General features: G+C 37.2%; 2 protein-coding genes across 2 annotated transcripts in view; both read left to right on the top strand.

Annotated features, from left to right (window-relative positions):
• The window catches only part of LOC149422436 (thioredoxin, mitochondrial-like), a 289,804-nt gene that overhangs the window by 222,694 nt on the left and 54,248 nt on the right, over positions 1–12,862 (top strand). The gene's annotated exons all lie outside the window — the stretch shown is intronic.
• The window catches only part of Oseg2 (intraflagellar transport protein Oseg2), a 50,832-nt gene that overhangs the window by 17,521 nt on the left and 20,449 nt on the right, over positions 1–12,862 (top strand). The window contains exons 19-29 of the mRNA XM_089633802.1: positions 54–122; positions 826–1,000; positions 1,521–1,733; positions 3,081–3,181; positions 4,684–4,890; positions 6,110–6,232; positions 7,010–7,133; positions 9,010–9,190; positions 9,540–9,698; positions 10,129–10,223; positions 11,310–11,476. Of these exons, the coding sequence (XP_089489928.1) occupies positions 54–122; positions 826–1,000; positions 1,521–1,733; positions 3,081–3,181; positions 4,684–4,890; positions 6,110–6,232; positions 7,010–7,133; positions 9,010–9,190; positions 9,540–9,698; positions 10,129–10,223; positions 11,310–11,476 (1,614 nt within the window). The remainder of the gene's footprint in view (positions 1–53; positions 123–825; positions 1,001–1,520; positions 1,734–3,080; positions 3,182–4,683; positions 4,891–6,109; positions 6,233–7,009; positions 7,134–9,009; positions 9,191–9,539; positions 9,699–10,128; positions 10,224–11,309; positions 11,477–12,862) is intronic.

Genomic DNA, 12,862 nt, shown 5'->3' with positions numbered 1-12,862 from the left:
TCCTATCCAACCTTAAAATTATGTAGTACCATAATACATTGTTTTATTTATAGGTTATTGACGATGTGGAATCTGTTCAAGAATATTATGAAATCTTGGCAAAGCACTTTTCTTCTATTCAGGTATGTCTAATGTATTTAAAGCTTATTGAATTAAGATAAGTTATATATTTTCTATAGCCATTTTTGTTGTTGTTTTATGTACATACTTCTGTATTGAACTTAATTAACCCTTCAGGCTAATTTGTTGGTTTTAGCAAACCAACACCTAGTACAATAGGAGGTGAGGTGACAATAATACATTTGACTATTTTAAATATGTTTTTTTTCACTGTCGGTTATTTTAGTTCAGTTTTTATTTTATTATGTTGTCTTATTAGAGGTACAATCACAAGGAGGAAATCCATAATTGGTTTTATTTTGGTTGTTCTACACATGTACAAACTGATAAAATACAAACTGTCAATTCACCAAAAATGAATAAATAAATTCTTCATAAATTTTTTTTTTTTTTTTTTGCATTATTTTAACAAATTTGAATACATACGTTATTCCAAAATTAGAAACTTTTCAAAAAGAAGATTGTTTATGATTTTTCAATGGAATTTTAGCTGTAGTTTTTAGTTATTTCAATAATTGTGTATTTAAAGCCACACTAAACTTTGGGGCAGGCCACAATTTAGTGTTTTAAATTTCAAGTGTTTTTAGCTATAGTCTTTGTTGTTGTTGTTTTCTAGCTTCGTTAAGCGCCCTTGAGGTAAGATTTAACAAAAAATGCTTTATATAATAGGTATGTATTGTGATTAATTCCAAATAAATGTCCAAGGACTGGGACACGGCGGAGGCCCTGTGGGAGGCGGGAGGCCTGGTGGAGGAAGGGGCGCGCACCCTCAGCGAGGCGGGCAAGGGGGCCCGGGGCCTGGCGCTTGCCAGGCGACTGCTCGGCACGCAGGCTGCCGTTAACATCTTCCAACCGGAGGCGGAGCGCTTCAAGGGACTAGGTTAGTACCCAGTAATTAAAAATGTTATACTTTCTATCTAGATAATTAAGACTTCTGTGGAAAATACCTCATGATTTAAATCCATAGAACAGGGCAAAATTTTTGTACAGGTTTATTATCTGTGCAATGGGGGATCTGGTACTCTATGGATTTTAAAAAAATCCTTAGATACTCTATAGAAAATTTTAAAAATTTCCTTCCTTTGATTTATTAACTCCCTGTTTTACCATTGGAACCATTTTCTATTTTTATTGATATTACATAATCAAATTTACTTCTTCTAATTTCAAACTCTGAGTGAACAACAGCTTGATATGAAGGAGTCCTTCTGTATTATTATTATACTGGAATTGATTGAACAGTAAAAGTGATTGACCTGTTATGACAGTGTCATTATTTAACAGCTGGGTTTTGATCTATCCCCATGAATAAATGGAATAGTAGTTAGTTATTCATATTATTTATAAATACATTAGTGTTATTATTATATTATTAACTCATTATTGTATGTTGGTCGCAGGCAACTTCCGCGAGGCAGAGAACCTCTATGTGGGTATGGGCATGGCGGACTCGGCCATTGCTATGTATGAGGAGGCGGGCCGCCACGCCGCTCTGTTGCGCCTGGTGGCGACGCACAAGCCGCAGCTGCTGGGCGCGGCGCGACGTAGGGTGGCGCAGGACCTACAGAGGGCGGGCCGCCTCAAGCAGGCAGAGCAGTACTACATACAAGCAGGTACACCTCTAAATGGAATGTTCTTATGTTAACGTTGGATTATTTTCTTCCAAGATTCTTGAAGTTTTGGACTCTTAGGTCAGCACTAAAAATATGCACTTTCTAATTTGTAATAAAATCAAAATAAATGGAATATTTCTGAATGAATCTGAATATATATCAGTTTTTGAAAGATGATAAAATACGTTTTCAAATTTTATGATTAGAAATTAACACATCATTTTTGGAATATTAAAATTTTGAATGCCAACATAAAACAAAATTAAAATACCTACCATGGCTCACTTAACGTTTTTTGTAACTAAAATAGGTGATAACGAAAAAATATATAAAAACACTTATTTTATTAGAAAAATGTATTACAAATGTTAATGTAACTTTTTTGTCATTTCATATAAAAAAAAATCACTGGTCAGAACCTATACGATAAAGGTGAACATTTTATTTCTTTAGTTTTTTTTAAATAATTGTAATTTTTTTTTTTACGTGAATACCGCACTATAGTCTCAACTGCTCCCAACCATCTGGAGCAACAGACTATGGCATCCCCAATTGGGGTATGTTTTGAGGCTGATGGTAGTGAGGAGGGGAAGGAGATGGGAAGAGGAGGGTGGGGAAGTAAGAATTAATAGATCATATTTCTCACCACAGGAGTAAGGGAGACAACGATTTCTGTAAGACTACATGAGTTGTTCCCAAAAGCGAACAAATGGAACTGAAGTTTCAATAAAATTCATAAATTGTATTTATTTGAATTTATTGGGGAAACAAACAGTTATATATATTTTATATAAATAATTACATGTTTGCATACCAGTAAAGTTTCCACATATGTAATACTTGAATTTAAAAAAAATATATATATTTTTCTATGACGCATTGCCATTGAGAGTTGGGTATAGAACGCGCGTATCATGTGATCCGCCGCGACGTGTGATAGAAATATATTTGTTTTTAAAAATTAACCCATGCAAATGGTAAAATGGTCAGCTAGAGCTGAGTAAGAGTAGGATAACCCAACTCGTCGGCGTACAAAACTTGGCGCTTGAGTCTAGGAGAGTGGCGGACTACGGAATTTGACATACTATTGTAAATTAATTAAATTTAAATTAATAATGGCGAATTTTAGACCTTGATTTTATACTTTCAACTACTAAAAATAATGGCGGATTATAGTAGTTGTTGAATAATGGAGCGGCGGATTAATGTGAGAGTACTGAACTAATTTTTGTACTTATGCTTACAGATGACTGGAAGGGAGCTATACAGATGTATAGAGCAGCAGATCAGTGGGAATATTCTATTAATGTGAGAGTACTGAACTAAGTTTTGTACTTATCCTTACAGATGACTGGAAGGGAGCTATACAGATGTATAGAGCAGCAGATCAGTGGGAAGAAGCATATAGGATCGCTCAACAACATGCCCCACCGCAAGTCCAAGAACAGGTAAAAGAAATATTGATTATGAACTTCTTCTTGATGACCCTTCTGGCGTCTAGCTTTGAACGTAGACCTCCCTCAGACGTCTTCAGTATATCAAATTCGTTGCAGCCCCAGTTTTATAGGTTGTCAACCCGTCTCATCTGCGACACTCTCTGGCCTTTGTTTCTTTTTCCCATCTGTTTCACCTTCTGAAGGCACTTGTTATCAAACTCAAGAAAAAGAGAATATATGACGCGGAAGTGAATGGTGGAAGATACGGCACAATCATGTAAATACTTGAGTCAGGCCATATCAACAGTCAGAATAACAAAAGAATATGTCGATGGCTTAGAGTTAAAATATTGTATCTCCAATTTTAGTCTAAATGTACGTAGTTCTAAACCTACCGTCCAAAAGATATAAACACATTAAAATATAATATTTAATTATTGCATTTAACGAATATTTGAAACAGGAAAAGATACAGTCACATCTAGGACTCGAACCCAGGACTCTTGCCTTGTCGGGGCACCGCTCTACCAACTGTGCTAATGGGACCCTATCTCCTTTGGTCATATTTAACTGTATCATACTTCGAATAAAAACTACCGACATTGCGTTCATTCTTCTCACCGCACATATTTTTTATAGTAAATGTGCGGCGATATTACAATTTGAGGTAACTCATTAAGTTATTCGAAAAACTCATTAAGTTATTTCAAAAAATAAAACATTAAAATATATTGTAAATCCCTCAGGAAATGCTTTTATTATCATAGATATTGTATCTCCTTAACCCCTCAGGATAATTTGTTCGCTCTTGGGAACAGCTCATTTAGGTCTCACGGAGAAGGAGATGGGGAAGGTAAGGGAGTATCTGGTTATTTAGATCTGGTCACCAAACATAGCTAATGCTATTTCAATCCTGAATGGTGGTGCTCATTAGGGCGATACTGAGAATATCTTCCACTCTGGAACGTGCCGCAAGTATACTATATGTTATTTTAAATAACACAAATTTATCAAATAAAATTTACTTGCATACGCCAGGATTTGAACCCACGAACTTCAGATTGCTAGTCGAGAATCTTACCCCTCGAGCACGAATGCCGCATTTTATTGCAAAGCGGAAATACTCTGACCTTCTGACAGAATATGCCAGAGGCCTGAGGGGTTAACTATATATTTGATCTTTATTCTAAAGAAAAGTCACAAAATCCAATTGCCCAAGTTTTGCAAAGTTTCTATATCAGTTTTAACAATATTATGATTTACAGGGATACAATATTTTCACTCTATGCTTTCGGTGTATGAGATGAAGAATAAATGTGAATGGAGCGAGGAGTGTGAGCCAAGACAGAGATGTGTGGCAGTCTATCCTCTCTGCTACCTATTCGTTAGTTAGGATTCCAACCGATGCTCATTTTAATTTCCAACAGTCATCAATGGGCTACAAAAAATCCATGTAATAGAATGAATGTTCAGTACAGCAAAATCTTACACCGTGTAATAATTTCTCCATATAGGTTGTGGTGGCGTGGTCCAACTCCATTGAAGACTCGGCCGGTGCGGCACGCATCCTCAGTGCCCGGGGGGCCCTGGAGGCCGGGGTGCGCTGGGCAGCCCGCGGGGGCCGCTGGGGCCGAGCCCTGGACCTGTGCCGCGCGGGGGCACCCCATCTAGAGGGGCCCGTCCGGGCGCAGATGGCGGCCCAGCTGGAGGACCAGGGGAAGGTACTTACCACGTAATAGTCTCAACTGCCTCGAGCCAACGGGACTTTGATAACAAAGGATTGTAGGATATGCGAAGGAAAAAAATATGTTAAAGAGGAAGGTCGGGTTAGGTTAGGTTATCACTAAACATGGCTAATTTCAGACCTTTTTCACTAGGGCGATACTAAGTCGATACATTCTGTGCTGGGATTTGGCCTCCTTTGCCAATTTTCTCCATTCTTTGCACATGACTGCCCTTCGTAATCTATAATACTTACATGATCTTACAATTGTTTCATGCTAAATTAGTTCTTAGATTTCATGGTTCATAGACTGAGCGAAACGAAGTCCTGTTTTAACTGGACTCTTTGGCATTTCATCTGTCTTTAAATTTGTGTGTTCCATTTAAAAAAATCTGCTGCATCCACTTTATTATTTAAGCAAGCCTAAGTCCATCTGCTCACGGGGCAACTGAAAAAAAACCAGTTGGCAACTCAAGTTGCTATCGTGTGAATTTCAATGGCGGTCCACAATTTACCAAAATCCAGTTTTCAACGGTGACACAACTTGTCACTCGCATCTCCCCCTGCACGTTTTCAGTTGCCAGTTGCCCATAGATATGTCAGTTTTCAAGAAATTTGCTATTGGTCCATGCCTCAAAATCTGCCAGATTACGATATGTCCGAGCAGGAAAACATAAAATTTGTTAGAAGGTTGAAAAATTCCCGTGCATTTACGACTAGAGGCTCCCTGATTATGCAAGAAAAGAAAGAAAAAAATAATGGCGGCTTCATCAACAGATGACAGCTGAAGTGTTCTTCTTTATTTTATAGTTAAACAAGCTTAGATAATTTGTGAAATTGTTAAGTTGAGTTGCGCGGTGAGAAAAACTCGATTGCCAACCAGTTTCAGTTGCCCCGTGAGCGAATGGACTAATTTTGACTATGGTTCAGCAAGATTCTTTTTTCAAATCTGTAATCGTTGTGTTTTTTATTACATATTATGGTACCTACCTACCTACCTGAAAAATGTTTGAAGAAAGAAAAGTTTCATTGATATAGTGACGTTTCTTTGGACAAATTGTATGATACCTTATTAGTTAGTTAATTAATTTCAGAGGAAATTTTACTTTTGATTTATTAAATGAGAGATATTTCAAAACATACCTTTTTGGAAGCGAGGTCTACTGTAAGTGTATGTGATTGTGAAGTTTATGTATTTAGTATTGGTATGGTTGCAGCTAGAGGAAGCTGAAGCTGAGTTTGTGAAGGGCGGAGGGGCTTCCGAGGCGGTGGACATGTGGCTGCACGCCCAGCAGTTTGCTCGCGCCCTCACACTTGTGGAACAACATGCCCCGGAAAAGGTTTGCTTCACCCATCTTTACATGAATTTATTGATTTAGCAAAAATGCCACAACTGTTTTGTTTTAGTATCTGTTTAATATGACGCAAATGTGAATGGTAGCAGAAGACATGGCACGATCAAGTGAAATAAAAAAAATACCTATGAGACGATGTATGAATGTGAATGAGACAAGGAGTGTGTGCCAATACCGAGTTCTTTGGCAGTCCGTCCTCTCTGCCTACCCCCTATGGAGATTATGGTTAGTTAGTTAACTGTGTTATGTTGACATTGAATCTCACGCTTGTAAAAAAAATAAAAAGTTAACATGGTCATTTATGGAGGTTTCTGTAAATAAATAGTCATGATTTATTTAGGGGTATAAATTATTGTTGGTTAGCTTAAATTGTAGCCGCTTGAAGGGAATGGGTTAGTATATATTCCGGCTGTATAATATATATTTATTTATGCATTCAAAAGATACTGTATGGCTCTCGAACCACAGGGAAATAAAGTGCCTTACAAACGTTTGGTTTGCCCAATAGTTTGTCTATGGTTTTTAAAAAACATGTCAGAGTGAAACGAATAATAGGCTTGACTTATGGAAAAAACAGTAGAACGGCCGAGCCTTTCGATGCGGTGGTTCCAGTTATTACCTTGTCTGGCCAGCCATCTGTATACTCCTTTAGTTTTTTACTTGGCACACGCTAATGTACAACATAAAAATATTTTACTATTTATTTATTGTGAAAAGGAGTGCATCCATAACTGTAATAAAATAAATAGTGTTTCTTTGTAGGAAGCTGAAGTATTGCAAGCATATGCGGAGTGGGCTGAATCCCAAGGAGACATCACCCTCTATGAAGCTCTAGTCATTAGGGCCGGAAGGCCCCAGGAAATCATCAAGTATTACAAAGACAATGGTATAATAAAACGATCACAACTTGGAATCGAACCGAGGATCTCTTGTCTTATAGGGACAGCGTCTTAACCCGTAGGAGCCGGCAAGAATATATTCAAACATCGAACAAAAACATTGTGGCCCTGCCCCATCCAATGTTTCATGTTTGCACAAACATTTGATTCAACTTTTGTCGCTGGAGACCTGCCTTTAAAGGAATATTCCAAAAGTTTCCACATTTCATTTGTAATGCGGGAATTGTAAATTTATACTCATTCACATATTCTCATCGCCAATATGCTGGAGATTAAACTACTTATATTGTCACTTTATTACACAGACTTACTTATTTTTGAAACATCAGTCATGGACTAGGCGACGCGCCAACCTTATAAAAATAAACACAGGTGTGCCAACTGCAAGACAAACACAACAACGAACATGCTCTCAAATGAAGCAAATAATGTAGTAATTGCATGTACATTGCATTATGTAAATGCGATTAATGCATGACCTCTCCAAAAAGGAACTTCAGTCCTTAACCCAAAGATATTAGAAGAACGAGATATGTTATGTTGGCCGCCGGACCGTAGGCGGAGTACTACCTAATTAGGGTACTTTGAATACTATCGGGACGTGTACGCACAGAAATCTGTTCTATGTATTAGTGCGGATACCTTAGCGTAAGCGAAGGTGTGCAGTAGTATTGGTGAACAAAACCGGCGACACTGGGCAAAACAATTCCGCACAGTATGAACTGCTCATAGCACATCTCGTTCTTCTAATATCTTTGCCTTAACCACTTAATGCTAGGGTTTTTTAATAAAAAGTATTTTTTTTCAAATAGGTTTTTTTTTAATGTTTTATTCAAAGTTTATACATTTTTCAATTAAAATATAAATAAGAACGAAATAAGCAGCTCAAAAACACTACCGATCTCAACTGCAGGCAAATTCAAACTGAGTAAAATACATTGCTAACTTTCACTAGCGTTACTCGTGTTAGCTAAAAATAGAACGCTGCTAGTGGAAACCGGCGAGCCTCACTTGGGCTAGCAGAAATTGAAATGCATTTAGCGCGCGAGCGTGACTCGTTTAAAAGCATGAAGCGGTTAACTAATATTTTTTTTATCAATAATGACCTTCTAACTTGAACACCAAAATATATTTTTATTGTTATAATTATGTTGAAGTGTGTTGAAGAATTGTGCCCACGCATGTCACGAATCACTGCAATTGCAGTGTCGACCTTATATATTCATTTTGCTTTCTGATATTACTTCTACTGGGTTTGTTGAACAATAATATCAAAATGTCACTTTATCAAGTGTGGTATTGCCAACATGTTGGCCTTAACAAAAATGTATTTTTAATTATTGAATATTCTTGCCGGCTAGTTTCAATTTTTCAGGTTTCCCAGTCCCAAAAAGCCTATGTTTTATTTCAACAGGCACTGTATTTTGTATGGCGGCGTCGAGAAACAAAACGTCTTTTATTCTTATGATATTAATATATGTTATATTACTATTGAAGAACACTAAGTAAATCTGTCACTAAAGTGCAAAAATACATCCGCGACAATTTATCAGTATTCAAAAACCTGCCTTACTACGAAGAAAATGACGTGACACCATCAAACTAACCAATAAGAAAAATGCTCCTTTTCACTTAGGTCAATTGCATTTTGTTGCGGGATCAGTTTTTGTAGTACAACAGCTTAGTTAACGTAATCCTATAAATGTTTGCTACAAATTTAACCTAAAATGTACTTGTAAGTTTGATTACACCTAGGTTTTTTTTTCACATAGGAGTTCCATTGTACACAGTCAATGCGAATATCCAGAGAAATCCTCGAATGAAACCGTTTCTAGAATTATTTTAATTGATGATATGTTGCAGGTTTATGGGATGACGCTATACGCGTCTGTGAAGAGTACCTGCCCCAAGGGGTGCGGGCCCTGAGAGCGGAGGCAGCCAGAGAGGGCGCGGGGGGCGCTGATGGGGGTGGTGGGGACGCCCGGGGCATGGCCAGGGAGGACCCGGAAATCATCCTGAAAACGGCATCAGAATATGCCAACAAGTAATTTTTTCAATCTTATTTTTATGATTAATATATATTATTATGTGCAGTGCTCACCATCCTGGCAGACGTACACTGCAAAGCTGTCTGAAATTTCTAAAATATGAGGATGCACTATGCATCAACAAAACAATCATCATAATACTTTTGGCCATGAGAAATTTAAATCGTATCATAATTTCATAAATATGTATCTTGTATTTAGTGTTAAGTTAGGTTATTGGTGCAGATACATAATAATATTGAGCACAACTAAAATGTTCCTAAAGGCATTTTCAATATCAAAGAGATGTGTGCAGTAAGTTTAAAATTGACATAGGTTGATATACATATGTACCATATTTTGCAGCGGGCAGTACTGGGAGGCGATCCAGGGTCTCTTATCCCTGGACGTAGAATCGGTTGGGGCGGGAACAGTGGAGAGAGCCACCCTCAGGGCAGCCCGGCTGGCCAGGGATCATCTGCCTCCCCATCTTGCCCGCCAGATAGCACCGCTTATTGGTCAAAGGTACACTCTTCTGTTACACCGTCTCTTGACATGACCCCATTCAAGTATTACCTCAGTACTTCTGTACTGTAATACCACTGTACAAATTCAAACTGAAAAATTCAAAGGTTTGGAATGTGAAAGGTGTATACTGCCATAAAAATAGCACAAAAAATGTCTCATGGACAAGAATATAAAGATAAAAATAACACAAGAAGTGCCTTGTGAGCGTGTTTTGTGATTAAAATATTTGCCTAATCGAGGCTTAAATTTCCAACACGTAACTGTGTTTACGAAATTCAAATGAAATAGAGATCTATGATGTCAGGTGAATGTAAGTGAGACGGAGTGCAGGGCTATTGGTCTATTGGTAAAATTTGTTTGGTAGGCTCTTCTAGTTTTCTTCTTTATTCTATGTACCTGTATTGCAGTTGATTAATGTATTTTTTAGATTAACAGAAGCAGGCCAGGATGACATGGCTGCCCGCCTGCAGAATGCTCTACTAGCCATGCATGGTGATGGCGACTCCGCCGGAGAAAGTAACGGTAAAACATATTTGTAAACTTTCCACTTGAATGTTTAAAGTATAATGTTGTAAATATCTAGGACTTGGTGGCTTGGAAGAAATATTCTTTAAATGAAGCACCTTTCTTCAATTTAAAGTTTATTGGCACTTTTCTTTTACTTAATTTACATTGTACTTACTCATATATATATATATATATATATACTAAATATTATGTAATGATATTATTTTTCTTACTTTTGTACTCTATTATATGTTTATTTATAAAAGGCAGTATAGCCGTTCATGTATTTAAAATTAAAAAAAAAATAATAAAAATAAATAAATATATGAACCCACCCCATGGACTAAATATATCTTCATAGTTTTAAGTAGAGCAAGAGAGTTAATGTGATACATTGAATTTATAAACCATCATATTAACCTTTGAGAGGGGAAATTACATCACTTATACTGAAATCGATGACAGAATAAAATACTAATTAACAATACCCAAATAAAAATTAATTTGGTTTGAATCTTGACTTAATTCCTTAATATGTTTGTTGAATATATCAATATTCATAAGAAAATTAACTGGCGGGTGACACTCTCCTGTGTGCAGCTAATATAAATATGTTATAAGGCCTCATGGGTTTAATCCTCTGCAAGCTAAATCCTTCCACCTACACTGGTGAACAAGAAGTTAAAATACAAAGTACAGTAGTGTATTCACAGTCCTTCCCACTAGGGATTTTTCCAAGGCGGAATATAGGTGTTTTTGCTGGTGTTACATCATGATATCCTCATCTTCATCATTTGATGATTTTGTCATCTTCATCATTTGATGATTTTGTCATCTTCGTGTTTGCTGATTTTCTCATCTTCGTGTTTGTGTTACTTCATAATTTTTATGATTTCCTCATCTTCACCTTAACTTAGCCATATTGTGATGTTGTTTTCAAACTTTTTAATCTCCATGGTATTTTTGGTTGATGTTATATAATTCCCGAGTAGGCATCCCAATATATGATTGGGGAGTAGGGATAGTTAAAATATTGTCAGGTAATTAATCTGTGAACTGGTCAAATAAACTAAAAGATTTCATGGATTGAAACCTTTCCAGTTGGAGTTGGAGAGAGTGGCAGCATGAGGGCGGATCAGCTGGCGAAGCGCGGCGAGTGGACCCTGGCCATAGAGGCAGCCACCGCGGCGGGAGCGCAGGTGACGGCTCGCATCGCCACCCGCTGGGCCACCGCTCTGCTGCAGCATCCCGACACGCTTCTCTTTCAGGTTAGTTCCCTGACCATGACCGGACACTTACTTGTCAATAATCATCCTGCTTAAAAGTTGGGTGTTCTTTATACAATTGTGTTAATTTCAGTCAGGTTTAGATTTTGTTGGTAAGATTCTTATCTTTCAGAAGATCAGATTACCTAAAAAAATTGTTAAAAACTTTTGGAATTTTATGAAACGGAAACCTTTGAATTGCATCAAAGTTGTAGATCTCAACAAAAAAGTGCTGAACTATCTGCAGTGTTTATGTTTAAAGTAAGTGCACAAAGTACGCCCATCGCCTACCAAATGTATAAAATAGCCCCCCAAATCATTTTTAACTCTTGATAGCCCAACAAGCTACTTAAACTGGTGGACAATATTATTGCATAGGTTGGGAACCATTGCTCTACATGGTCAATACTTGTCTTCTTGTCACTTGCCATTTTGCCATGGACACCAAATTTATTTGAATTACTAAAAAAAATCCCTTATTAAATATCCAACACCCTTTAACACATGGACGACTACCAAAAGTAGCTGATCATAAATGTTATGTTGATGAGTTTTGTTGAAAACAATACAATATATAGCTAATATAAGATTCTCGGTAAATATTAAGTTTTAGACAGGAGATGACATCAATGAGATTGGCAACAAAAATCTGATGAAAGAATTGGTTTTAACATAGCAAAGCCATTATTATATCATAGCTCTACAATAAAATACCACTCTTACTCAAAAACCTCAACATTATAACATTTAAATCTCAAATAAAAAAACTGGATTTAATATAGGGAGATCTGAAATAGAAAATATACTGATATCAAACACAGACTAAAACCGAATCTACTAAACTGAACTATACAAAAAAACACTATCTTACTTATTTTAAAATAATTTAAAAATATATATATATATCACACCGCCTATTTGGCGACCAGCATGGGCAAATATGCATTTAAAGTGGCGACCACCGACATTTGGCGACCGATATACGGTCGCCACTTTGTTTTCTCAAAATTTTTACACAGTTCAATAGTAGATGTCGTTACAAGCATCTCAGCGAAATTAGTCCTGGTCGCCAAATTGGGCTGGGAGTGCAAGTTTTCGAATATTTAAGTTCCGGAGTCTGTCGCGAGGCAGCTTGGCGCTAGGTGATATACACAGCCACGTATTCCGCATTTCATTCCTGGCCTTTAGTGGCGACTGGGTATGACGAATTATTAATTTCACAACAAGCATTTAGTGGCGACCGGGTACGACGTATTCACTCTGCATTCTGCATTTCATATCTAGCCTAAAGTGACGACATTTCATAACTAGACTAAAATGGCGACCGTGTTCGACGTATTCTGCGTTTTATTCCTAGCCGTTAGTGGCGACCGGAAACGACGTATTCTG

The sequence above is a fragment of the Hesperophylax consimilis genome, chromosome 7 (assembly GCF_061612785.1).
Source record: "Hesperophylax consimilis isolate HC1 chromosome 7, BYU_Hcon_1.0, whole genome shotgun sequence".
Taxonomy (NCBI): Eukaryota; Metazoa; Arthropoda; class Insecta; order Trichoptera; family Limnephilidae; genus Hesperophylax; species Hesperophylax consimilis.
Note: the sequence above shows the minus strand (reverse complement) of the source record. Positions and strands in the feature narration are given on the sequence as shown.